The 27,099-nt window shown below is 32.5% G+C and overlaps 2 protein-coding genes across 2 annotated transcripts; one reads left to right on the forward strand and one right to left on the reverse strand.

The window, feature by feature from the left end:
- Window positions 1–20,044: 20,044 nt before the first annotated feature.
- On the reverse strand, window positions 20,045–21,441 carry LOC129318850 (BURP domain-containing protein 5-like). Its single transcript, XM_054963825.1, has 4 exons — window positions 21,359–21,441; window positions 21,133–21,241; window positions 20,827–21,050; window positions 20,045–20,741 (listed from the first exon to the last, which is right to left on the reverse strand). Exons 1-4 carry the CDS (start codon window positions 21,401–21,403, stop codon window positions 20,223–20,225), a joined length of 897 nt encoding a protein of 298 aa, XP_054819800.1. The 5' UTR covers window positions 21,404–21,441; the 3' UTR covers window positions 20,045–20,222.
- A 1,545-nt stretch (window positions 21,442–22,986) lies between these two features.
- LOC129317178 (receptor-like protein 15) lies at window positions 22,987–27,046 on the forward strand. Its single transcript, XM_054961541.1, has 4 exons — window positions 22,987–23,389; window positions 23,747–23,827; window positions 24,313–24,462; window positions 24,821–27,046. Exons 1-4 carry the CDS (start codon window positions 23,032–23,034, stop codon window positions 26,974–26,976), a joined length of 2,745 nt encoding a protein of 914 aa, XP_054817516.1. The 5' UTR covers window positions 22,987–23,031; the 3' UTR covers window positions 26,977–27,046.
- The last annotated feature ends 53 nt before the right edge of the window (window positions 27,047–27,099 follow it).

The following is a 27,099-nucleotide window of genomic DNA, read 5'->3' on the forward strand; positions in this document are numbered from 1 at the left end:
ATTTATCATGTAATATGAATTTTAAATAATCAATTCATAGCACATAAATTCACATAAGCTTAAATACTCCACAAACTCAATACATTTCTCATCACAATTATCCACCTACCATAACAAACCAAAATCAAGTTCACACATCACAATAGGTGGCATAATTAAGGTTTTTCTTTCTGAAATCATTTCGCAAGTCAAACATATCGCCAATATGCATTATAAAATTAAATCATAAATCACATTTCACAAACACAATTAACATTCAACTATAAAAATTAGGTATCCCCAATTACCTCAAACCTTTGAGAGGTCAAATATTTTTCCCTTATAATATTAACTTTCAAAGCTTCTCTCAAGCTTGAATGATGCCAAATAATTCACACTATAATCATAAGCAATCAATGTCATCATTATCTTATTTTTGATGTTCTTATAACCTAAATCTCCACACACTTTACTTAATCAACCCATAAATCACTATCCATTCATACCCAATGAGCTCTTAGGTTTCATTAATGCACATTATCATTGATAACACTTCAAACCATCATTAATAGCAATTAGGCAATAAAGTTTTTATTTTTGTTCACATTAAGCAAAACCAATTAGAATCGATTGATTAAGCAAAATTAAAAAGTGAAATGAATAAAATGCAATGAGATTCCCAATCCAACAACTACAAATGTCCAAGGCAACCTAGAGTCACTAATTTCTTGCTAGCTTCATAGATCTTGTTTTTACCCAATTACTTAATTTTAATGCTAATTTTGTTAATCTAGAGTATTAATGGCTATAAGGGCCTTTCGAACCTCAAAAAACCCTCTCTTAAATTAATTATGTTATTTCTAACAAAATTATCCAAGAGGTAACTTCAATTCTAACTCACTCTAATTTGACTGTATGAGGCAATTAGGTATATTTCTATTCTAATTACAAATTAGATCATAATTTAATTTTATATTACTTAATCTAATGGCCCAAATAAGATTCCCCTTTGTCAAGGAAAATTCCCAACAGCCAAATTCATATTTAATGGTGGCCAAACATTAAATAGACAAATAAATGCAAGATTGAGCAACCAAAATTAATACTAAGCATAACTAATAGGTGAAAACAAGTTCTAGTCCACCAACAAGTTCATAGTTACTCTAAGTCAAATGTGTTCAGCCACTAACAACAATTAAAATAGCATAAAGCAACAATATTCAATAAAAGATACATTAAAATGTAGAGAAAAGGAAGAAAAAAGCTTAAGAGGGATGATTTCTATCACAAATTACAAGCCCTAAGTATTCTCCAAGCTTCTCCAACTCTTTCTTTACCTTAAAATGCTCCCTGGACGTGCAGCTGTGGGTTAAAGATAAATTGAAATGAAAATGATGGCCAGAAACCCTTAAATCATGACTTTAAGTAAAGATGTGCATTTTGTTGAAAATAAGTTTGATGTTACAACATCTAAAATTAGTGCTGCAGCATCACTAGTAGAATTTAATTTCTTGTGGGCTTCAAAATTATTAGCTTTGGGCACATAAATTAGGCCTCTCTATATGAATAAAATCCAAATTTAATACCATAATTGATCCAATAACTTTTACAATTATCTTGAACTTTATCCACCTCCAATACAAATAATTATCCAATTAGCCACATATTTGCTAATTAATTCTACAAAGTTGACTTTCAATTGCATTAAAAATACTATTAAATTCATTTAAATATTGAAAGTCATCATTAATCCATAAAATAATCAATGATATTTACTAGAATAATAATACATAAAAATCAATAATAATTAAATAAGCTAGGGAGATAATTCCATATTAAAATTTAAAAACTTTATGGTGTTGTGGGATTCCTCCAAAGCTTTTTCATGTCTATCACATCATAATTAAGGAAAAGTTTTTCTAGTTGTCCATACTTTTAATTCTAAGTCATGTGGCAACTGAGAATACTAAATTAAAGTGTGTTTTTAATTTCTATTTTGTTTTTGGGGTTGGTCAATCATCATAGTTGTAATTAAGAGGAGTAAATTTATTCTTCTTTATCTCTTTTTTTTTAATATCTTAGTTTTGAAAGGAGTAAATTTATTCTTTTGTTTTGTCTCATTTTTGTTGGAAAATCTTATAGAAAAGCTTATTCGAGTCGTGCTTAAGGATACTATCTTTAAGAACTATCCTGCCACACTGATTAAATTGTAGAAAATCTCCAAGAGAGGTATAAGAGAGGGTGACATAATGACAAGAAATACAAGAGAAGTATAAGAGAAGGAGGGGAGGAAAATGCTCGAAAGCAACATTACCAACTAAAATAATATATCCATTGCTAAATATTTGTCAAATAGTCAGAGAAAATTTAAATTGAAAATTTCAAAGAGAACACAAGAGAATCATGCTAGCAAGAGCTATAGGATTACACGTGGCACAACATTTAAAGTAAGTTTGGTTAAGGGGTAGCCTGAAAACACATTACCGACCTAAATCATCTTGGCTTGCCTTTATTTGCTGCATGGCACACATCAAACAACATCAGACCCACCATCATCTTTTTTCTTCCTATGTAGGTTGAAAACAGGATTCCACTTCTAGCCAGCAATATCAAATATACCTGTAGATTCATATCCATTAGACTAATTAGAAGCAAGTGATGAATGTTTTTATAATAAAAAGATCATAAACAAGGGAATCGATTCTCTTAAATCTTATGATTCCATTAAAATCATAATCAGCATGATGGGCATTCCTTCGTTAACTTCTCTAGTTTCCCAAATGAAAAAGAAAGTGGAAGTTTATTAAATGGGCTTTAGTTCTTTAATTAAGATTGTTGAAAAATCCTATAGATATAAGTTGTGCTTGAGAATGCTATCTTTCAGAGTTATTCTACCACATTGATTAAATTGTGACAACTTGCTAGAATTCAACAAATCCTTCCACTAGTACAAACAGACAAATCTACATTGATTAAAATAGCTTATGTACACTGATTGTTCCTAGATAGAGCTATTTTAACCTTATGTCTTACATAAAAGATATTACATGTACTCCATTTCAAATCACATGAACAATCATCAGCATTACTAGGTTACATATTGATATTTATATTTAGTCATTTGAGAGTCTCTTTCATTTCTTGACGGTGAAGTAAGACTAAGCTCATGAGCTTATTATCTTAGGTCGAAACAACTTGATAAGATCCCCCTTTTTTCATTTAGAGAAGAAAAATAATTCCCGATTCACTATAGAACAATTTAGTATTGCTACATTCGTTCAATCAGTATAGATAAGACAGGTGTAGATATCATGAAGTCATATACATCGATTATTTAACAAGTGGAGTTAATGGACATATCTATACTGGTTATAAATCTAGTGTAGATAACATTTTAATTTTGAATAATTTTTTTAAAAAATTAATATCTACACCAGTTCTGTACATAACCTGTGTAGATAATAGATTATTTACACCGGTTATGTCTAGAACCAGTGTAAATGACTTATATATTTGCACCGATTCTGTCTATAACTAGTATAGATAAATCATATCTACACTGATTATGTTTAGAATCAGTGTAGATATTGAATTTTGAAAAAACATTTCCCTATTTTTTTAATTTACCCTAGCTATAATAGGCTGCAATTTAAATCCTGTATTAATCAAACATATAATAGCCAAATTATAGCTAGACAGCCAGGGAATCATATATTGTTCAAATCAAATGAATTTGAAATTATGTACAATTTCAAGTGCATAAAATATAAATTGTCAACTAAGTAATCCTACACACAATTCACTCTTCCAAAGGATGATTATTATGAAGATCTAACATGAAAAGTCCCAAATGTTGCCTAATTTGATGGATCTCTGAAGATAAGGGAATTAAATTAGCAATTTGAAGAAAAAAAATAAATAACACCCTAAATTAGATTTACCTCCTCAGTGAACTCCATCAAGCCGGCCGTGATGATATTGTATGCATGTCTCAACACATAAAAGCTACACAAATTAATAGGGGATTGCCGATGGTTTTGTGGAATAACACAACATTGTGATAATTATACCAAAGGAAAGCCCTATCATCAAAATTACATAAAATAAAAACACATATGACTTGTTACCTTTGGTGTTATCCATGTAGGATCCTTGACATCACGTGGGGCCTTGCCTAACCAGACTTGTTGGCCAATCTTCATAGCCCTATCATCAACATGACATAGTCAATAACTTAATCACTAAAAAAAATGTATTATAAGACTCCTTAAGAACACTTACTGATCACAAGATTTCTTCATTGCTGGATTAAGTTTACAATACAAAGAGTATAAAAAGATTAGAGAATTTTGCTTCATTGAAAATACTATCAACTGTCAATGTGTATTGTAAAAAAATAAATTGACTTAAGCAAATATTTGATAACATTATGAATAAATTCAAATATATTTACTTATAGATTGAGAAACATGGAAAAGTAACACTCCTTTCTACCTTTACTAAGCCTCTGGTTCATATATACCTCTTTTTTCTCTTTAGTGGTCTCCTTATCATTAGTGTAACACGAGCAAAGAAATTCATATTTTTTGTCTTTATCTGAGGAAACTAGCAATTGATGCAAAAGCCTACAAAAATAAAAACAAGTTGGTTTGGAAAGCTAAATTATTTAATTTCATTTAAATTTATAAGAAGACACTTACATTATCCCAATTTGAATATTTGCCATGGCTAGGTTAGTATCAATGAGGATATGATGGAGATCCTTATTCTCAACAAAGATTTCACAGTTGTTTATGCCAGCAAGATTAGAAATCAGTTTAAAATATTGAGGTGGAAATGATCTACCATATGCCATCAATACAAATTGATCCTATAGACTTAACTTGAATAATTGTGGCTTTTGACTCACTTTATAGGATGATGGGGTTTCTTATTAAATAAAAAAGTTAGTAACACATTATTAAATATAAAGAATTCATTACAATTAATTAATAAAATTTATTACTAGATCTTAAGGCTTCCCAACAAGTCTTTTTAGCCATTAGCAAAAAGTGTCCTTAGCATCTTTCACTGTCTTGATCTCATCAATGGGGAATGGGACATGAGCATAATTAATTTTTATCTCTTTAACAATGACCTTTATAACATCTTCTTGAACTTCTTGAAAGTGGCATTTTGACCCCTCGTGGATGCGACTGTGCGCCACTAAGTGTTTATCTGGATCCTCCATATACAAGTAACATAGTTCACTTTTCGAAGCAAGGTCATCCTTTGAGGGAAGTGGGACAATGTTGCTCCCTTTAGTGCTCTGTTGACAAGTAGGGGAGTAGATTTATGGACTACTTAGCTCCTTGATTGAGCTCATCATCATCATAATTTCCTCCTTCATCTTTTACAGCTTGACCTTAAGAGTAGCCTCAGCCTCAGCCCTTGCCTTAGCCTTTAATTGACCTAACATCCCTAGTCACGAGTCCTAAATAATGGCATTGACAAGGTGGTCCAAATACATCTCTTATGCTCACCCCTAATCCCCTAATCTAAATCCCCGAACACGTCCAAGATGCTCTCCTTTCCCTGTAGCAACAGTCAGGATATCATTTCTTCCCTCTAGGATGAATGATCCCTCAGATTGCTTTTGTTTAAGCTCATCCTATAACATACAAATAACAATTAATTAGTAATATTTCATATTTAAAATAAGATTACAAACGACAATTGTAGTTGTAACTTTTTGAGTAACTTTATGAGCATGCTAGCTTGGAAAGGACCTATCCTTCTTCTGGTAAGCATAGATCTATCTCTTATTATGACGTATGGGAAATGGTGGAGAGAGTAGAATAGAAAGATTTAATTGAGCTTGGCATCCATCAATTCCTTATTGGCCAACACATAACCACCATGAGACTTTGTTTGGGGGAATTATTCTTCCTTCTAACTTTTTATGCCTTTCTCCTCTTTTCTTGTGAATTAGAATCATAAAATATTCATTATCTATAAAGACAATGACATATAACTAAAATGAAGAAAAAATAATAAATTAAAATAAACTAACTTACTAGAGCATCTGGCATAGTTCGAAGCCTAACGAGTTCTTCAAAAGTAACTACATCAAGAAACATGTATTAGGTACAAGGATTAGGCCATAGCTATCCTTTTGGCAAGTTAATATGCACAAATCTCTTAACCAGTGATGTCTTGAAACCCCTCTAACGATCATAGGCCCAGCTTATTAATCTATGCTTAAAGTCTATACTAGTAGAGACATCATATGTGACCTGCAATACATGCTATTGAAATAGTTAGTGATACAGTAATAATAATTAGTAATAAATAATGATATAAAGTTGTAAAAATACATTTTTCATACATTGATGGCTTCCCAGATCTATTCCTTCACTCGTTCTGGAACATCATCCCATATGGGTGCCAATATACTTAGCTTACTGTGAGCTTGGAGGCTTAAAAAATCAAATGTCATCAAATTGGATTAAAATCTTCTTGCCTCTACTCTGACTTAGAGCCAACTCTCTTAATCGAGTGCCACTTCTAAGTCTCTTAGATTGTGTAGATTAGCTACTACCCATTATTTAGGGACTAATAGGCACATTGTCATCACTATTGGTAGACACGATCAGAGTAGAAAGGTCAGGTTGGTCCTGATTAATGCTCTCATCCTCCATGTTCCTGTCTAGATAATAAGTAAAAAACATCAGTGATATAACTAATAAATAAATTATATTCTAATATGAATGAAACACAAGAAATAACTAATTTAATAAATCACACATGTTCTAAATAAATAACTAACTTTTAACATATTTTTAAATAGTAATATTCTCCCATATCCCTTCGTGATGATCATCTTTTATGCCATGTTTGTCATCCATTTCATCTTCTACATTTAGTACAGGCAAGCCTATTGAGAAACGAGTCTCAAAAATATTGAAATTTGAACAATCCTTTTTATCATTATTAACATCCCTTTTTCCTTCAAGAACCACTGACCGTGTTTCACTTCTCTGATTTGTGACATAGAATACTTGTTTCGCTTGATCTACCATAATAAAAGGTTCATCAATAAAGCTTAGAGTATTCAAGTTGACTAATGTAAATCCCATCCTATCCTGATAAAAATCATTTTTAACATCAACCCACTTGCGTTTAAAAATAAGGATTTTAAATTTAATATAGTCAACCTCCCATATCTCTTTAATAACCCCATAATAAGTCATGGATGTAAATAAAGGATTTAGGTTTTTCGAGCTACAGAAGTGCATGCCTGAGGCCACTAGCATAGCACCACTATTCTACACATTACTCCTGTTGTCTAGATACTTCATGTAGAACAAACACCCATTAATATCAAATGCAATCCAACATATAACATCTCACTTAGAACCCTTTAACAATATTAGAAACACAATCTTCCTTCTCAACCTTCTGCTTGAACCACTTAGCAAAAGTATTGTCATGCTCTCTAATAAGTCTTTGATCAATCATCATAATTCAATTATTTTGCTTCCTTACACGTTCTTTATGCACATCTATATAGTCTTGAACCTGATCAACATTGTTCAAGATATATAAGTGTGCTTGTTGCAATTCATGAGGATCAGGGATCTTCATAGAAATGCCACGTCTACGATCTTTGATGTCATATTGTCTTAACCTAATAGGTCATACATTATTCAAATAATCTTGGCAAAATTCTGTTGCCTCTTCAGAGACATATTTTTAAACAATGGATGCTTTAGGATAGTATGGACTCTTTACAAATCCTTTTAAAACTTTCATTGTTATTTCAATTGGGTACATTCATCATATATGCACAGGGCCACACAACTTTATCTCCCTCACTAAATGAACAATTAGATGCATCATAATGTCAAAAAATGATGGAAAAAAGAGCTTTTCAAGTTGGCATAAGATAATATATGCTTCATTTTCTAATTCATCCAATTCTTTAAGCTCATGGACTTTATGACATATAACATTGAAGAAAAAGAAAATCCTAATTACGACATGCCTCAATTCATCTTTGCTGAAGCCTCGAATAGCCACTGGTAGTAGTTATTGCATTAAAACATGACAATCATGAGACTTGAGACTTACTAATTTTAAATATTTCATTGACATAAGCTTTTTAAAATTTAAAGAATACCCTGAGGAAACTTTCATGCCATCTAAGCATACACAAAAGCTTCTTTTCTCATCCTTGCACAAAGTATGTTCAGTCGGAGGACAGTAAGTTCTCTTACTAACCAACCTTGGATGTAAGTCTTCTTTAATTTTCATGTCTACTAAATCTAATCTTGTCTTTACACCATCTTTAGACTTACTCGGTATGTCAAGAACTGTTCCAACAATACTATTACACATTTTCTACTCCACATGCATGACATTAATACAATGTCTCATATCACGATAGTGCCAATATAGAAGGTCAAAGAAGACAGATCTCTTTTTTTAGATATTTTTTTCACTATTCTTTATAGTCTTGCCAAATATAACATTAACATCTTTCACCAATTCATAAATCTTCTCCCCTGTTAATGGCTTTAAGGTAGTTTTATGCTCTTTACCACCATAGAAAGCTTTACTCATTCTATGATAATGGTGACCTTTTTAAGAAATCTCCTATGGCTAAGATAGACTGTCTTCTTTCCATGATGAAGTTGATGATAGCATGTGCCTACTTCACAAATCAGATATGCTTTATGGCCCTTAACACTGTAACCTGACAAGTTTTCATATACAGAGAAGTCATTTATGGTATAAAAGATCATTACACGTAGCTTGAATATCTCCTTTTGATTCATGTCAAACATATCCACACCTACTTCTTATAGCTTTTTCAAGTCTTTGATTAAGGGGTTTAGGTAAACATTAATGTCATTTCTCGATTATTTTGGTCTCAAAATGAACATAGACAACATAATATATTTGTGTTACATGTACAACATGGGAGATAAGCTATAAATCACCAATAAAACAGGCCATGAATTGTGTATACTACTAAGGCTACCGTAAAGATTCATATTATCTATACTAAGTCCAAGCTTAACGTTTCTTAGATCCTAAAGTCAAGAAACAAAATGTTAATTTTCTTCCATTACTTTGAACTGGCTGGATGTCGAAGCTTTCCATTTGAAATCCTCTCATTTGCATGCCATCTTAGATTCTTCTCATCCTTTTCACTAGCAAACAACTGTTTAAATCTTGGTGAAATTGAAAGATACCAAAGCACCTTCGCAAGAGCTTTGTTTTCTATATACCTTGGTGTCTCACATATAGGACACTTTTTCTCCTCTTTATACTCTTTCCTATATAGTATACACTCATTTGGACATGCATGTATTTTCCTAAACTCTATGCCCATTGAGCATAGAATTTTCTTTACCTCATAGTAATGAACTGGAAACACATTTTCTTTTAAAAGTATTAATTTGAACAATTCAAGCATTTCTGTGAAACTCTTGTCACTCCACTTAGATCCATCTTTCAAGTTTTCCAATTCCAATGCTACTTTTAACAAACTAAATTCCTCACACCCTGGATATAAAGGTGTCTCTGCATTATTGCACATATTATTGTACACTTGGAATTATTCAAAAGCCTTTTTACCTATATCATAGATCATGTCCTCTAACTAATCAAACATATCATCATCAACAATAACAACATCAACATCCCACGATTGAGATGTACTCAAGATTAGCATATTCAGTCTTTCACCATGCCATATCCATACTTTATAACTTTTGAGAAACCCCTCACAAATTAAGTATTTATATATCCTATCAGCACCTAGTCACCTCTCATTCAAACAGTCTCTACAAGGACAATAAAACCTCCCACTATCATCTTCAACATTGCTTTGAGCAAATTCTAGAAACCCCTTAACCCTATTAGCATACTTTAAGCTCGTTCATTTGGCATCTATCCAATTATGATCCATGTTTAATTTGTCTTCCTAGAACACAATAGAGTTCATGGATTAATTTGTATAGAGCCAAACGACAAGTTATATATTAAAAATAAGAAACAAGCATGCTATCTAATAAGGGATGAAACATTAATTTTTTAAAAAAAATTGGTAGAGTCTCCTGTAAAAGTTATATTTTTTAATAAATTTACAATTAAAAATATAAGGAGAAAATCATATCTTTAAATGAAACAAAATCGCATGCAATGCCTAATGGCCTTAGGCCTCCACCAGCATATAAAAAATAAACTAGTAATGCAGTCACGATAATTTAATTCACATGAAATAAATTGTCCTAATAAGATTTATATATGATTTATCAACCATATGCACAACTCTCAAAATTCATAGCTCTCTCTCTTTCTCTAGTTTTGGAGTTTTATTCTTCCATTATTTTTCTATTCAACTCTTCACAAGTATATGTAGCTAAACTTTAATGAAAAGTATATTTATATATGCACACCACCCTTAATCACTCTAAAATTCCAAAATTCATCTATCATTATTTTATCAAGCACTTTAAGTGCATTCCAACATGAGTTATATCACTGACTTGTTTAACAAATCATATATAATATTATATATAATAAAAACATATGCTATTGGTCAAGAAAATTGATGAGAAACATGTAACAAATCATATATAATGTTGTATTTCCAACATGCTCAATAGTTTCCATCTATTAATATATATAATATGTTAGCAAAAAAAATCAAGTCTAGTATAGATAAAATGAATAAGAAAAGAAATTTTGTTAAGGTTAGATTCTAAAGTTCAAATACCTTATGCTAAGGAAAATTAAAAGAGAAGGAAGAGGAGAAAAAATAATGGAAGGGTGATTGATAATTTCGAGTGTGATGCTAAAAATAAACGAACAAGGGATTTAACTAATAGGGATAAATATTTAGAAATAGATAGGGAAAGATCTCAAAGGAAAGTAAAGAAAATGTATTGTACTATAGACGATGCAAGTCCTAGGGAATATAAAACTGAAAGGAATCAAAACAAAGATACATATGATCGTTGGAAAAGAAAAAATTGATCAAGTGATAATTCTCAAAATGCAGTTGAAAAGAAGCATCATTTAGATATAGGAAGCAAGGTGTAATGACCCAAAATTTAATTAAAATTTAAGTTGATGGTAAAGTATTTTAGTAATATTTTTTATATATAGTTTGTTATAGATTTACCAAGAAGGAGAGTGGTCTAGTGGAACCTAAGTTAATTTGTTGTCCTACAGCTCTTGTGTTTGAATCCCTCTGAGGCTAGGGAGAAATTTTATTGATTGCTTTTGCTCCAGTCTTTGGGTAAAATTACAGGTTTGCCCCTCTGGAAAAAAATTAGACAGAGATAAAAATCACACGCAAGGTTATGCTCTACCCATTCTTTATTTTTCTTTGATAGATCTAGAACTAACTAGCACCACCTTTTCTCCTCTAATCTATTTCCATTCTTCCCACTGTGAGTGACGCTGGTCACTGTGATTAAGGAGCCTCCTCTCCCTCTTCTATCACATGAGTGGGTTAAGAATGTTGGACTTCATCATCTCCCCTGGTTCGCATCACAGATCGCTTTACCTCAATCGTAATCCAGCTCATCATCGTTGCTTATGTCCACTGTTGCTGAGAAATTCCACCGTGAGTTTTTCTTTCCTTAGTCATTGTTGTGAGCTGTTTGTGTGTGCCACTATTTTTTCTTCTTCTTTCTCCTTTTATGCATGTCGTCTCTGATATGGTTTAAGGGAGTTTAAAATTTTTCTCCCTGATTCTGGCATTTCTAATTTAAGTAGCTATGGGAGGTTTATTTTGATAGTTGTAGCTCTTTTCCCCTGCTTCTGCCTTCGTCTCTTTCTCCCTATATCTGCCAATACGAGCGAAGGTAAAGAGGTCTTGAGTCCACTTCTCTGTTATCATTTTTGTGTGCTTGTCCTTAGGATAGAACTGATGAAGCTTGAGTTTTTTTTTGCAATTTTAATGTTGGACTGAGACAGTACTTAATTAATTTAATTTTTATGGATTTAGGATTGATATTCTTGTTGGAGGAAATGGGACTCAGGGGTTGTTTGGTTTAAATGTTTATATGGTGAATCTTTGGCAATGGAATTGAAGAGGAACAAGTTGATTTGAGCTCGGGAATTAGTGTATGGAAGGTTTTTAACAAAATGTTTATATGAAGGAGTTTTATCTAATTATGTAATTAATAAATCCCATCAGGTCTTATGAGGATGCATTTGGTATGGGCTCTATTTAAGCCAAATTAGTCTTGTGGAAAATTTTTATTATGTAGTTATTGGATGGTTAATTAGATTTTGGAAATTTCATTGCTGATGATGTAAAAAAAATTAATTATGGTGTTGATTTATGACTCATTTTTGGCTGCACTTAAAGTATTTTGATAAAATAAGTTATAAAAGTATTATTATTAAATTAATAGAATTTAGGTGTGCACCCTTGTAATGTATATACCTTGATTAAAATCTGGTTACTGGTGCTTGAGACGAGTTGGATAGACAAGTGTAAAATAGATAAAGCTTTGTGTGTGTGTGTGCGTGTAAAGTATTGTAAGGGTTAAAGGACTTCAATTATGTATAATTGAAGCTTGAGTTTTTCTACAATTTTAATGTTGGACTGAGACAGTACTTAATTAATTTAATTTTTATGGATTTAGGATTGATATTCTTGTTGGAGGAAATGGGACTCGGGGTTGTTTGGTTTAAATTTTTATATGGTGAATCTTTGGCAATGGAATTGAAGAGGAACAAGTTGATTTGAGCTCAAGAATTAGTGTATGGAAGGCTTTTGACAAAGTGTTTGTATGAAGGAGTTTTATCTAATTATGTAATTGATAAATCCTATCAAGTCTTATGAGGATGCATTTGGTATGGGCTCTATTTAATCCAAGTTAGTCTTGTGAAAAATTTTGATTATGTAGTTATTGGATGGTTAATTGGATTTTGGAAATTTCATTACTGATGATGTAAAAAAAATTAATTATGATGTTTATTTATGACTTATTTTTGGGTGCACTTAAAGTATTTCAATAAAGTAAGCTATAAAATTTTTATTATTAAATTAATAGAATTTAGGTGTGCACCCTTGTAATGTATATACCTTGATTAAAATCTGGTTACTGGTGCTTGAGACAAGTTGGAAGGACAAGTGTAAAATAGATAAAGCTTTGTGTGTGTGTGTGTGTGTGTATAAAGTATTATAAGGGTTAAAGGACTTCAATTATGTATACGTTGGATCCATTTAAGAACTTAGTGACTCCAGTGTCCTTATGGTAAGGGAGTTATTAAATTTTGATAAAGGTCACTAAAAGTTTATATTATTGAATAGGGGATTTGGAGAGAGAAAATTTTGGTTGAAGTAATAAGGAAGGGTTGAAGTTTTAAAGGGTGAATTTTGCACTTGGGAACAATGCAGGTAAGTGGATAACGTCCCAATCAATTTACATATTTAAAAATTTCCTTTTATCAACTATTATTTTCAATAATTTACAGTCATTAATATATGTCATTCTAGTATTGATTAATGTTGTTGATTAAATTTCTTTAGCTTTTGAAGTAATCATGATTTATACTTATAAGATTGGCAGAAATACTTTTATAAATTCTAGTACTCTTTTATTCAACAATCATGGGAATGGGTGAAGAAGCTTATGGAACGTTAGTTATGAATTTTTATATTTCAAAGGATTAATATTTTAAACAGTTCATGCGAGTTTTATATTGAGAAGAGAAAAGTTTATTTTGAAAGTGATGATTTTCTCACATGTTTGAGAATGGATTTGAATGGGACTTTATACAGAACACTGGTTGCTAACGCCAGTTCCGTTAGCCCTTGGTGCGCCATGGTACACCTAGCTAGCACGATGTTTATAGGAGGTGCTAGCTCCGTGTGATGGCCAATGCATGTGGAACGGAGGGATGGTTATTCGTGAGCATTGTACTCATATTTGTTTCATGGTTTCGGCTGCGTTTGGTTACATACTCTCGTAGACTATGTGTCCACTTTTATTTCGTGGCTTCAGCTGCATTTGGTTATTTACCCTAATAGATTGTGTGTCTACATTTGTTTTTGTGGCAAGAGCCGTGTTTGGTTATTTACCTTCGTAGACTTTGTGTCCACATTTGTTAATTGTTCTGGTAATTCCCTATAATATAAATTTAATTATTTAATGATTTTACATTCCATTAATTTTTAATTAGTGAATTATTTATAATTATTTATTTTATTTATTTACTTTCTTGCAATCTAGTGATAATAGTATTTGATATGATATTTTAATATTTCAAGATTTTATTTAAACTTTATAAAATTATTTTATTTTTGAAGTTTGTTAAATTTTTATGAAAATCATTGCCTCTTTGAATTGCATAATTGTTTCAAACTTTTCTTTTATTCATGTTCAATTATTTATTGTTGGGATGTTATTCACTGGATAAGATATTTTAGTCTTAGATGGTATAGTTAAACTTGTGATTCGAGATATCTACTAAGGAGTTTTATTACTAAACTAAAGCAGAAGAATTATTTTAGTCAAATCCTAAGTTGATGAGAATTTGAATTTTATACCTACGTTGACGTCTAGCCTTAGGTGCTCCACATAGACTACAGGTAGGATCCTCACATTTCTTTTGAAATTGAATATCTGATTTAATATTGTAACAGTTTTTAATTACTCTATTAGTGTGTTTAACGTATTAATTTTAGGGTTTCTCTAATCACGGCTTAAGGGATGTGAGTCTTATGCCTATATCCTGTGCCAGTCACACTTAATTTTTAGGGGTGTGACATAACGATAAACATGTGAATGGTTAAGGAAGATATAAAAGAAAATCCAAGAGAAAATATGACATTGTTGATCAAGAAAAAAAATCCAAGATAGGAGTACTGCAAGGAAGTAATATCTAGGAAAAAATCTTGACCCTGAGGATCAGGAAAACAAAGAGAGGCAGGAATCAGTAAGGTCCCATTATGAAGAATCAAGGGCAAAAAGGAGATGGTTAGGAAGGTGAGAGCATGATGAAAGAAGAACATTGTAATAACTCAAGAATTTTAAGTAAAAATTATATTAAAAAAGTTAATATATAGTATTGTATTATAATTGTAGTTATATTAATTTTGGGATAATTTTGACAAGAAGGAAAGTTGGTGTAGTGGAAGTGTGCATGTAATGTACTCATTTGGTCCCAAGTTCGAACTGATAGAGGCTAAAAGGAGAATTACTTTTGCAATTTTTGACTCTGTGAAATTACCAAAATGCCCGTCTTCAAATTTGATATATTCCTCTTCTTTCTTTCTCTTTATCAGATCCGTGTGTGCTAGTCAATGGAGAGAGAGCATGAGGATTTTCCAAAATCTTTGAACCCTTATTCGGACTTCTATCCTCCGCCATCAGCTCTGTCATTCTACTAGTCACAGGTGACTCCATAGACGTCGGAGTCTTCATTGTGGGAAAGAGTAAATGGGCTGGTAGTGCTCTCCTCTATTTTGCGTCATTCTCCTTTATCTTATCGTCTGTAAAACCGTGCAAGTAACTTGAGCTTCCTCATCATTTTTTTTTCAGTCTGTAGCTTGTGGTTATGAGCTCGCTAGCATGCTTGTCGTTGCTGTTGTCTCATCCACCCTTGATCAATAAAAACGTGACGTCTTCCTCCTCCTCTGTTCTAGATCGATTTTTTTCCTTTTCTTCATCATTGGCGTGGTTGTGCAGGTGAATAGGAGAACTCACTTCTTTTGTTCTGCTTGCTCAGTCAATCACTAGTTTTCTCATCTCTTCTCTATGCCAACATCGATCTTCCTCTCTTTCACTGTGCAGAAGAACATTCTCTTCCCCCTCTTGGTTTGCGTGTTGTTAGTTTATCCAAGGTGAGAATCTTTGATCTCTTCTTAGAAAATTTTGTGTGTGTGAGATGGTGAAGGGATAGAGTTGATGTTGCAATTTTATTTTTCTTAAGCCCTGCTTCTACCTGTGACCATATATGGCTATATAAGAAGAGGAAGCTTGATTTTAAATTAAAATTAGTGGTTATATAAGGAAGGAGCTGATAGTATGGAATTGAGTTTATAATTAAAAATGATTGAATTAGTGATATTGTAAGGTTTAAGGAAGCTGAAATTTTGAAAGAAAATGTTAATATTAGCTTGATAACTATTGCTCATATAATGTTTGATATAATGTTCAGGAAGAGAGTTGGCTTAGATTTGCATTTTTGAAATTTAATTAGTCTTTGTGAGAAGTATGCTAGTATGAAAAATTTTGGATCTACAAATTGACTTATAGATTGTAAAAGAATTTAAATATGAATTTGTATGAAGCCATTTAAATTCTTGGGAATTGTAAGTTTATTAGTAAATTGTTGGATGTTTAAATTGAATTGGTAGAAGTAAGGCACCTAAGGCATTTGGTGCAAAGCTTGAGAGAAAATTGTGTCTCAAGGAAATGGATTGGCATAGTTAAAATAAGTTAGAGGAGACTAGTGATATGGATAATAATACTTTGATCAACTTTAAGGCATGAATTTTTGTTTTGGAAATTTAAATGATGATGGTTGGTTGAGATTATGTAATAGATTAAAAAAAGTTATTGAAAGGATATTTATATATATCCTTATAGGGTGTGTAAAAGAACAGGACCTTGAAAACAATTAAAGGAAGAATAACTTTAGGAATTTGGAACTCCGACGAGTAAGTGAATAGCATTCCTTATAATTATTTATTAAAAATCTTTTATTGAAATATTTCATTTTTATGAATTATATTAGTTTTAGAAATTTTGAGATAACGATGAAGGATCGTTACATTATGATTTGTGCATTTTCTCAAGAAATATCTTTCTAATATTGATGAAGGCACCTTTACTTATTGAATTTTAAAAATTCTCGGTTACATGATTAGTGCAAGTTTGTACATTCACTATGATGTATCAATTTGGCATGTTTCATATAACTGAGGCAATTCATGCGAGTTTGATCTTGAAAATGAAAAAGTTGACTTTAAAAATAATTATTTCTCTCGCATGTTTAAAACGGGATTTCTAAGAGAACTCTATACAGAACACTGCTGCTAATGGCAATTCCGTTAACCCATAGCGCGCTGTGGTTAAATACTAACTAGTTTGTTTTGTGAGTTTTATTCTAACATTTGGTATTCGTGGGCTTCGTACCCGCGTTTGATTTTGTGGCCTAAGCCGTGTTTGGTTACTTACCCTCGTGAGCTGTGTGTCCACGTTTGTTTCATAGCTTCGACTGCATTTGGTTACTTACCCTTGTGGATTGGTGTGTCAACGTTTGTTTTTGTGGCATAAGCCACATTTGGTTATTTACCCTTGTGGACTGAGTGTCCACGTTTGTAACTTGTTCTGTTGAGTTCTCAAAATTTTAAATGTTGATTAATATGTGTTTTCGAAATTTACTAGATTTTGACTAGTAATTTGTATCACTTTGAGTTATATGAGAGTAGATTGTTTTCTTTAAGCATAATAACATAAATTGTTTTCAATTTACTCTCATTTTATAGATATGGTTATGAGTTACATGTTTATAAATTTTGGTGGAATTGCTTTTAACTAGTTGACACCATTATTAGAGATTATTGATTAAAATTTTAAGAACTTTTTCATGGAAATACTATTCACTAAAAAAATTATTTTGGTCTCAGATTTGTTAGCTGACGCTGATCACACCATCGACCTCTAAAGGGCAACTAGCTACAGTGGGTGGACCTTTTTGATTGGTATTGTTGCTTTAATGTAAATATAGAAATTGTATGTCTTTTGATTTGAAAGAAAGAGTAGATGCTCTACATAGGTTATTGATAAACCTTATTTTTGGTCTGTATATTGGTTGCTGGCTAGAAGGAGCTACGCTCCTGATTTATACTGTTATCTATAAAATTTTTGTTGTAGAATTTTCAAGAAATCCTAGTTACAGGGGAGGTTCTACCAAAATTTCTATAAAAAAACGTCGATACTTTCTTATGATAATGAGTTTAAAGGAGTTATTTTAATTCTCTTGTGACTTGATTAAATATTGTTCTTCTCTTTTGTAAAATGGAATAAATATTCATTTTAAGGCTTACGGGAATATGTAAGGGGTTCATACCCATGCCGGTCACCCTCTATTTTTGGGACGTGACAAACATTGTCTTCGAATCTTTCACCTAGGACTTAAAGATGTACTTATGATAGAGAGCATAAAGATTTGCTTCTAGATTCTCTAAAGAATAGTTCTAGAAGATTACATTCTGATGCTGATAGAGGTAGAGTAGCAGGCTATTGGTTCAAGAAGTCACTATCATCGACAAAGCAGAAAAGACAAAAGTAAAAGAGGAGGAAGAGGATAAGAAACAGAAGGAGAAGAAGAAGAGGTAGGGAGGAATCAAAATTGATAAAGAGTAATAGGTGGGTTCATGGATCAAAATCAGGGAAGAGATGGCGGGTTGGAGAAGGAGGAGCAAAGAGGGGCAATGGATTGGAGGATTAAAGAGAGAGCAAAAAGCTTTACCTCAGCGCTTTATTGCAGGGCTTGATCAATGAGAGATCACCTTAGAGATTTTCACGAGCTATAACTCCCTCTCTCCCTCGTACTTAGGTTTGAAACGATGAAGGGGAAAATGTTGATGGAATGTGAGCTAGAGTGTTTGGTTTGTTTTTAAATCTATATCTACACTAGTTAGCAAAAATACCTAGTGTAGATATGTTTTAAAAAAATACATCTACACCAGTTAAGCAATGTAACTAGTGTAGATATGTAAATTTTTTTAAAAAAATTAATTCTGATTAATATATCTACACCGGTTACAACTGAACCGATGTAGATATGTTAATACAAAATTTTAAAAATGCAAAATTATAATCTATCTACACTAGGTACTATCTGTAACCGGTGTAGATATGACAAAAAAATAATTTTTTAAATGTAATATATATTTACACCGGTTAGAAAAAACCCGCTGTAGATATTGCTATCTACATTGGATCAGTTCTAAACTGGTGTAGATATTAGTTGAAAAAGATTTTTATTTATGAAAGTGCCATTGCCTTTATTTTCTACACTGTATGCGCTATAACCGGTGTATATAGGGTGGTTTAAATATCTTATTTTGTACTAGTGTTCTTGAAAAAAAAAAAAACAAGGTGACAAAATAGCAAGAAATTACATATTTACATAATAACTCAAGAGAAGCATGAGCAGGAGAGAAGGCAAAAGTGCCTGAAAGCTGGGGGCAATGTATCTAACTGTATGATCTACATTGCCTTTTACAGGAAGAAAACTCATGAACATTGGGCAATAAAATGGTAGTTAATGAAAATAATATGGTGTTTAAATTATAAGTTACAAAATAAATAGATTTAAATAATAATTAATATTATTAATCAAAATAATACTTCCTTTTGAAATACCATTAAAACATTAAAATATCCGACAATTTTTTCGGTAAATATAAAATAACAAATCCGATGCAAATATAACTATCAAATTTTTTATTCATCCTCTTTTTTCTAATTGAACGGTGCATTAGCGGCGATGAAAAGTCCAACTTGACCATTCAGCTAAACAGATAATTTAGACGTGTATTTATGAAATGGCAATGTTAACCCTGAGTTTAGATATTTGTTATTGAAAAATGACAATGCTAACCCTACTCTTAAATGCTGCTTCTTCTCTCTATTTACATTTCATGAAAGCATCCATTATTCAAGTACGGACAGTAGCTCATCGTAATGTCTCTGGGGTGCCACAACACTTTGATGTCAATGCTGTGATGTCAATGCTGTAACTCCTATGGTAACTCAGAATGCTTTCCTTAAAACACATAGTTTCCTCTTTCCTTTCTCTTCATCTTTCTATATATCTTTTATTTTGTTTTTGGATGGCTTTGTATGATAAACAATGGTTCCATATCTCTGCATCTCTATGTCTTTGCTTATCATTGTTTATTTAGTTGCATGCTAAGTTGATTTGCTTGCAAGATCGTAATATACCTCTTGAACCTATCTAGTCACATTAGGTTTGTGCTTGGCCAAGTTCAATTAAGTAATCAGCTAAGTGTGTGTGTGTGTGTGTGTGTGTGTCTTTTACCACAGATGTTTTACTGAACAAAGAAAAACCGTAGTCATCAGTACAAGTCACTAAAACAACACAAACCAGAACCAAAAACAACATAGCAAAGGAAGCAAAGCAAAGATAATACAGACTTGAAAAAAAAAATCACATATTTCAGCTCCTCGATCCAGAAATGAAATTCATGATTAGTTTTGTTTGGGAACCCAGGCAATGGTGCTTTGATAAAGGAAGTGGCATATGGGAACACCCCCTGGTTTCACTTTTAGCATTTGAAAGGCCAAATGTTGTGGATCCCACTGTGATGTGTCTCTGTGACATACACTAACAGCTTCCACCCTGCTCCCATCAGCCCCCTTCAACGACACCGCATAGGCGACTGTGTTCTCAATTTTGTGACAGTTAAACAAAGCATACACATACTTTAGCTTGTGGCACACCACCACTTTGGCATCTCCCACCTTCTTCATCCCCTGCATTATTGTGTATTCTTGTTCTTTTGTTTCCTTGTTCACTTCTGTGGACAATGTTTCCACGTTTGTCCCAAGCTTGGAAGTGACAAAATCAACCATGGATTCCAATGAGGTAGCACAATACTTCTCCTCTCCTTTAATCCCTGGCGCCTCACAATGTTTAATTGTATTCTTCATAACCTCAGCTTTTGCTGACTTGGGCTTCACAGCAAATTTGTTCAATATCTCAGCCATCTGTAAGTAAAGAATCACAAACACCTTAAAGAAAAGGGTAATATTAGCGTTTCTCAAGCACTGGGAAAAGGGAATCAGGCACTACCTGTCTTGAAGAAAAGGGCATGGATCTCACAACTTCACGAGGGAGGAAGGATGCTTGGTTGGAGGTATGAGTGAAGAGCAAGTTCATTTTGTGATTCGCCTTCAAGTCCTTTTCCAAGAAGAAGAGAACTGGGTTGGTGTTATCTTGGAATTTGAACTCCCCACAGCAGTAAATAGCTTGAATCCAATAAGTTGGTGAGGGGTACCCCAAAGCGATTGGTTCAACTGTGAGCAGAAACAAAACTACTCGTCATGAAAATATCAAAATTCGCAGAAAGGTACCAATGAACAGTACAATAATACTGACAAGATGGGTGGAGGAGATTTGTGATAGATTTAGGAATGGGAGTAGTGGGAAGCTTGGATTTCCAATAGAGTGCAGGAGGTAAGGCTGCATGCGTTGTCACCAATGAAACCTGCAACTTCATGTATGAAATATATAATATGTAAATGTATGAATATTCATTCGCATTAGTTTGTTTGTAAAAGTAAGGGGGGAAAAAGTGAAGAAAGGAAAGCATGTCGGAGCTCACGATCGGTGTGAGAAAAACAACGATGGCCGGGGGTGAAAACTTCATTATTGGAGAAACTGTAACAATAACAAAGAAGGAGCCGATAGTAAATATATAAAGAGGGCGGATATAATGGTAATAAACTACTGTCGTGAGACAAGGGACCCAGACTTGGTTCTCAATCGGCCATAATACATTCAAGAGGAATTGGTGATATTTGGATTGTCCAGATTTATTTTTTTAAATTTTATATTTATTAAAATATAAATTTTAAAAATGATCAATTTCTTAATAAATTTATTTTTTATGAGTTTGAATAATACAAATTTAATTTAGACGGTCTAATTTAATATTATTTTTATATTTTCTAATAAAAATTGACTATCTAGATATATTTTGGATAGTCCATATTTAATATTTAATATTTATAATTTTTTAAAATTTTTATTTTGATAGACATAATATTAAATATAAAGATAATCTCTTAACTGGTACTTTATAAAAATATTTTTTTAAAAAAATTACAAGTTAAAAATTTTAAATCTTGGCAATTCAAAATAAATTTGGATAGTTAATTTATAAAAATTATTATACAAAATTAATATTATATTTAGACTATCCAAATAAAATCTAAAATGTCCAGGCTGGTAATGAATAGTGATAACGAAAATTTGTTATAATGTTTTTATAACTTTTATATATTTTATCTTAAAAAATATAAAATAAAATAAAAAAGGCTTTAAATTTAAAATTGGACAGTCCAAATCTCGAGTATGATCATCATGGTGAGCACCACAAATAATTACTCTCTCTGTTAAAAAAATATCTTATTTTTAAGGAGTTGGATGCTAAAAAATGTAAAACATTTTTAATTTTTCGAGGTGTAATCATTACTTACAAAAGTGTCCTTATTGATGAATGATTTTATATTAATTGTAGGGTGTTTAATAGGGGTAAATATGAAAAGACAATGTTAGTTTAAAAGTAGTTAAGTACTTTATTGAGGGGTAAGATTCGGTTAAAAATACTTTATATTTTTTAACTGAGGAAGCAAATGTTAAGAGACTTGTGTCATTTTTAACCCATACGTGAAAGACCAAAATACCATTTGAGCAAAACATTTTGACAATCTCTGATTGGCTAATCAATCATCAAGTCGGTGCGACAATGACAGCAAGTAATTAAAAAGCAAATTTTATGTGTGATTTAATAATATCTAAACCCTTTATAATTAAAAGATTCGTCGGTAGAAATTTTGTAAGTAAAACAAAAGGGTTGAAACTTCAATTATCAAATTATGAAGGACTCAATCAATGAAAGTTAAGAGTCTAGTAAAAAGAACTAGTCCTCTACAATATAACAAATCAATGTTCAAATTTTTGTTAGGAGAGACACTTACATTAGTGCCCAACATCGTGTTTTAAATATGATTATTCTTAATAGGAAGATATTTGTGAGCAAGTGAAAAAAAAGATATTATAAATGACTTAGATGTTGCACAAACTTAATATATAAATGCTAGGGGCGACCATTTCAACTTCAATTATTGCTAAATTATTGGACCATTTCGTATGGGATCATCTTGTTTGACACATTACGGGGGCTACCTTTATTCTCACGGCCTATAAAGATTGAGAGTACACAGTTGAAGAAACTGCGAGAGATTGAAGAAAAGTAATAACGAATACTTAAGAATGGGATTTTCAGTGAGAGAACAAGTGTGGTGGGTGGTGGCTGTTATCATAATATTAGGGTTTAATGATGGAAGTGAGGCGTGTTTAGAAGAAGAGAGAGAAGCTCTTCTCAAGCTGAAAGAAGCTTTCAATCATCCAAACAGCACGTTTCTTCCTTCTTGGAATAACCTTACCCGTTCTGATTGCTGTAGCTGGGAGGGAATCAGCTGTGACAACTCCACTCAGAGAGTGATAAGCCTTCTTCTGGACTATGTAAGAGCTCAAGAGTTTGAAGACATCAACTGGACATTGAATGCTTCTTATTTTCTTCCTTTTCACCATCTTCAAGTATTGGACTTGTCTGGAAATTACTTGTCAGGTCTCTCTCTTCTCTCCTCTCGGGCTATTTTATGGTTTATGACTATGATTTTATGATTCTCGTACATATTTAGAACACAGGCGCAAAAAGTGTCGCGCAAACACTATTATTTTTAAGCGTCTAAAACACTGATATAGTTCATGAGACATAGCCTATGCTAAATCTCACTAGTTTTAATATACAATGAAATAAAGGGGGCAAAAGGTAACTTTAAAGTAATGTTTTTAGGGGTTCAACCTGTGACTTCATGCTACATTTCTTAGATGACGATGATGCTAATTATACGATTTTTTTAATGAAACTTTTTACCTACTATAGCATTGCGATTAACTGATGATATTTTTGTGGTTGGAGCAGGGTTATTTGGCGAAATTAGATGGGACAACTTGCAAACTTTGTATCTGGAAGATAATAAGCTCACGGAAATGCCGTTCTTTGGTGCTTTATTTTAATTTTCGAATTTATTTGAGATGCCATACTTAATTTTTTGTTACTTCCTGAATATTGGTTCTTGTTTTTAGAAAAATCAATTGAAGTTTAATTTTAGAAATCGTGGAGAATATCAAAAGTTGAATAAGGTGACGTTTACATATGATGGAAACATGACTGGAGAAAAAATTAGTAAATCAGTTAGTAATTAACTTGATCAATAAATTTTGACATCTATATATAAAATAAGTAATAGCAGCACCAGTGGTAAGGACTTAAAAGGTTGTTAGGACAATTCAGTTAGGAAAGAATAGACTTTTTTTTTTGTTTTGGGCCAAAAGGAAAGAATAGAGTTTTAACAAGGGAATGTAATGGAAAAGGAATATACGGCATGGAAGAAAGAAAAGAAAATTACATAAAACTTACACATGCATTTGTTTTCTTCTTTATTATTGTATGATTCTTTTTGAGTATTTCTATTTCATATTTGACAGATAATGTTTCTGATTCCCGCAATGTGAAGACTTCGAAATTGACTTTGAATTCCTCAGAGGCTGGTCTTTCAGAATCTCATACATCTCTAACCTCTTTGCGGATCTTGTCCCTTTATAACAATAGCCTTTCAGGCTCATTGCCACAGCAAGGTATTACATTTATAGCATTTCAGTAAAATTCATTTATTATGTGAGTATACCACCGCTAAGATTAGATTAAATTGAGAGAGAATTTATCCAGCCATGTTTTTCAAATCAACTTTCAAATTTAAAATTGGTTGAAAAATACAAGTCTTGACCGGTCAATGACGACCAATGATCGGTTAACTCCAGTCAGCGCAGAATTTACACTTAAATTAGCTCATCTATTCATTCTTCAAAAAGTCGTTACTTGGTATCAAAGTTAAGATATCGCTTAGAGTGTTGTTTTTTATTTGTTTGAAAACCATCAATAAAAGACTCGTATATGAAGTAAATGAATTTTTTAAAAAAAAATTATATGTTGCAGGAGGCTTATGCAATCTGAAGAATCTGAAAATGTTGTCTCTTGGCCGCAACAAGTTTAAGGGACTCCTTCCTTCGTGCCTGAGCAATTTGACTTCTCTTCGTGCAATTGATCTTCAATACAATGGTTTTGAAGGAAGCTTCCCTTCCTCACTCTTTCATTCTCTAAAGTCCCTCAGATTCATCTCTTTGGAGGAAAACTCTTTCACTGGCATAGCATCGTTTTCTTTGTTTACCAACCACTCAAACCTTCAACTCTTCTCGATCTCGTGTTCTAATAACCCCAATCTCAAGCTTGAAACCGAAAATCCCCAATTTCTCCCATCCTTCCAATTAAAGATTTTCAGGATTGTCAAATGCACTATGAATGAAGCAAGCAATCACAGAACTATACCCTCTTTTCTTCATCATCAATATGACTTGAGAGTTCTAGAACTTGCCCGTTTAAATATTTCAGGAAGTTTCCCACACTGGCTTTTTACAAACAACACCAAATTAAATTCTCTGAGTTTTAATTACAACTTCTTGACTGGTCCCTTTGAGCTCAACCACACCTCAAGATTACTTGATATGCAACATTTTGAAGTTTCTGCCAACCCTATTAATGACGAAATTCCTCCTCATATTGGCACAGTTTTCCCCAACTTGCTTTCTTTGAACATGTCTTCGAGTTCATTACAGGGTGGATTTCCAGCTTCACTTGGTCACATGAGGCAATTGAACTCACTAGACTTGTCCAATAACAATTTGTCCGGATATTTTCCCCAAGAATTTGGTAAGGGTATCAATGACTTGAGGTTTCTAAGGTTGTCAAACAACAATTTAACCGGTCCATGTTTACCAATAGGTTCAAATTTCACGCATTTGTTGTCTGTTGATCTAAGCAACAACAGCTTTAAAGGAAAAGTACCAAATGGAATTATTAATAGTTCCGAATTAAGAATGTTGGATTTAAGTGCCAACCAATTATATGGTGAAATGCCTAGCTGGATTGGAAACTTTAAGCATTTGGGTTTGCTCATTTTGTCCCAAAATTCTTTAGCAGGTCCAATACCAGAAAGTTTTTGCAATTTAGTTGAGCTAAAATACCTAGACCTTTCGCAAAACAGATTCAATGGCACTTTGCCAAGCTGTCTAAATATGCCATCACTGAGGTACTTACATCTACGGGGCAATTATTTTTTAGGACCCGTACCTTTTGTTTTAGCCAAATCTCCCTTGCTGTTAACTTTGGATTTGACAACGAATAGATTTTCTAGTCAAATTCCAAGGTGGTTAAAGTCAATGTCCAACTTAAGGGTCCTTCTCCTAAAGGGAAACGAGCTTGAAGGTTCCATTCCTTTAGATGTGTGTAACCTTAAGAACATAAGCATATTGGATCTATCACAAAACAAGCTTTCTGGAGGCATACCATATTGTTTGGATAACATCACATTTAGAAGGACGGATGCAATGGCTGGGACCACCATAGGAAAATATTTTGTTCCCTGGACTACAAAAGGCCCAATATTTGTCTTTAATTATTCAAGTGGTGAGCTTGACCAAAAAGAAAGCATAAGAAATTTTACATGGTATGAGGAACAAGAAGTGAACTTCATGTCAAAAAGCAGGTATGAATCTTATGAGGGAAATGTGTTGGAGTTAATGTCAGGCCTAGATCTCTCAGACAATCAATTGACAGGTGAAATCCCTTTACAAATTGGATACTTGAACACTGTCCATGCCTTAAACTTGTCAAACAACTATTTGACCGGGTCTATTCCTGAAACGTTTTCTGACCTTAATCAAATAGAAAGTTTAGACCTTTCATATAACAAATTAACGGGACATATTCCTCCCCAACTAACACAGTTGTACTCATTGTCTGCCTTTTCTGTGGCTCACAATAATCTATCCGGTAGGGTGCCTGACTGGAAAAATCAATTTTCAACTTTTGATCCAACTTGTTATGAAGGTAACCCTTTTCTTTGTGGCCCACCTCTGCAGCATAATTGTTCATCCATTGATAAACTAGTAGGGAGACACATCCATCCATTTCATTCCAAAGAAGATGACTTCCAAGAAGTTTTCTTATGGAGTTTTGGAGGAGCATTTGTGGTCTTTTTTCTTGGTGTCGTTATCTTTTTATATTTCAACTCTTACTTCTACATTTACAAGTGAATGGAAAAAGAATGAGAAAGTTATTTGTATGGATCATGGAAGTAATAAAAAAAAAGCCTTTAGTTCATGAGATTATGATCATGCAATTGGTATTGACTACAAAAATGCAATAAGGAAATATAT

The sequence above is a fragment of the Prosopis cineraria genome, unplaced genomic scaffold (genome assembly GCF_029017545.1).
Source record: "Prosopis cineraria cultivar Desert tree isolate PC_DT_omini unplaced genomic scaffold, ASM2901754v1 PC8, whole genome shotgun sequence".
Taxonomy (NCBI): Eukaryota; Viridiplantae; Streptophyta; class Magnoliopsida; order Fabales; family Fabaceae; genus Prosopis; species Prosopis cineraria.

What these genes read in the sequence shown, in the direction of transcription:
- LOC129318850 (XM_054963825.1), bottom strand. Translation starts at nt 21,403, where the DNA reads ATGAAGTTTTCACCCCCGGCCATCGTTGTTTTTCTCACACCGATC. An exon ending in TTGTTTTTCTCACACCGATC is followed by an intron (nt 21,242 to 21,358) that starts GTGAGCTCCGAC and finishes ATGAAGTTGCAG; the next exon opens with GTTTCATTGGTGACAACGCA. An exon ending in AAATCTCCTCCACCCATCTT is followed by an intron (nt 21,051 to 21,132) that starts GTCAGTATTATT and finishes TTCTGCTCACAG; the next exon opens with TTGAACCAATCGCTTTGGGG.
- LOC129317178 (XM_054961541.1), top strand. Translation starts at nt 23,032, where the DNA reads ATGGGATTTTCAGTGAGAGAACAAGTGTGGTGGGTGGTGGCTGTTATC. An exon ending in GTCTGGAAATTACTTGTCAG is followed by an intron (nt 23,390 to 23,746) that starts GTCTCTCTCTTC and finishes TGGTTGGAGCAG; the next exon opens with GGTTATTTGGCGAAATTAGA. An exon ending in AGGCTCATTGCCACAGCAAG is followed by an intron (nt 24,463 to 24,820) that starts GTATTACATTTA and finishes TATATGTTGCAG; the next exon opens with GAGGCTTATGCAATCTGAAG.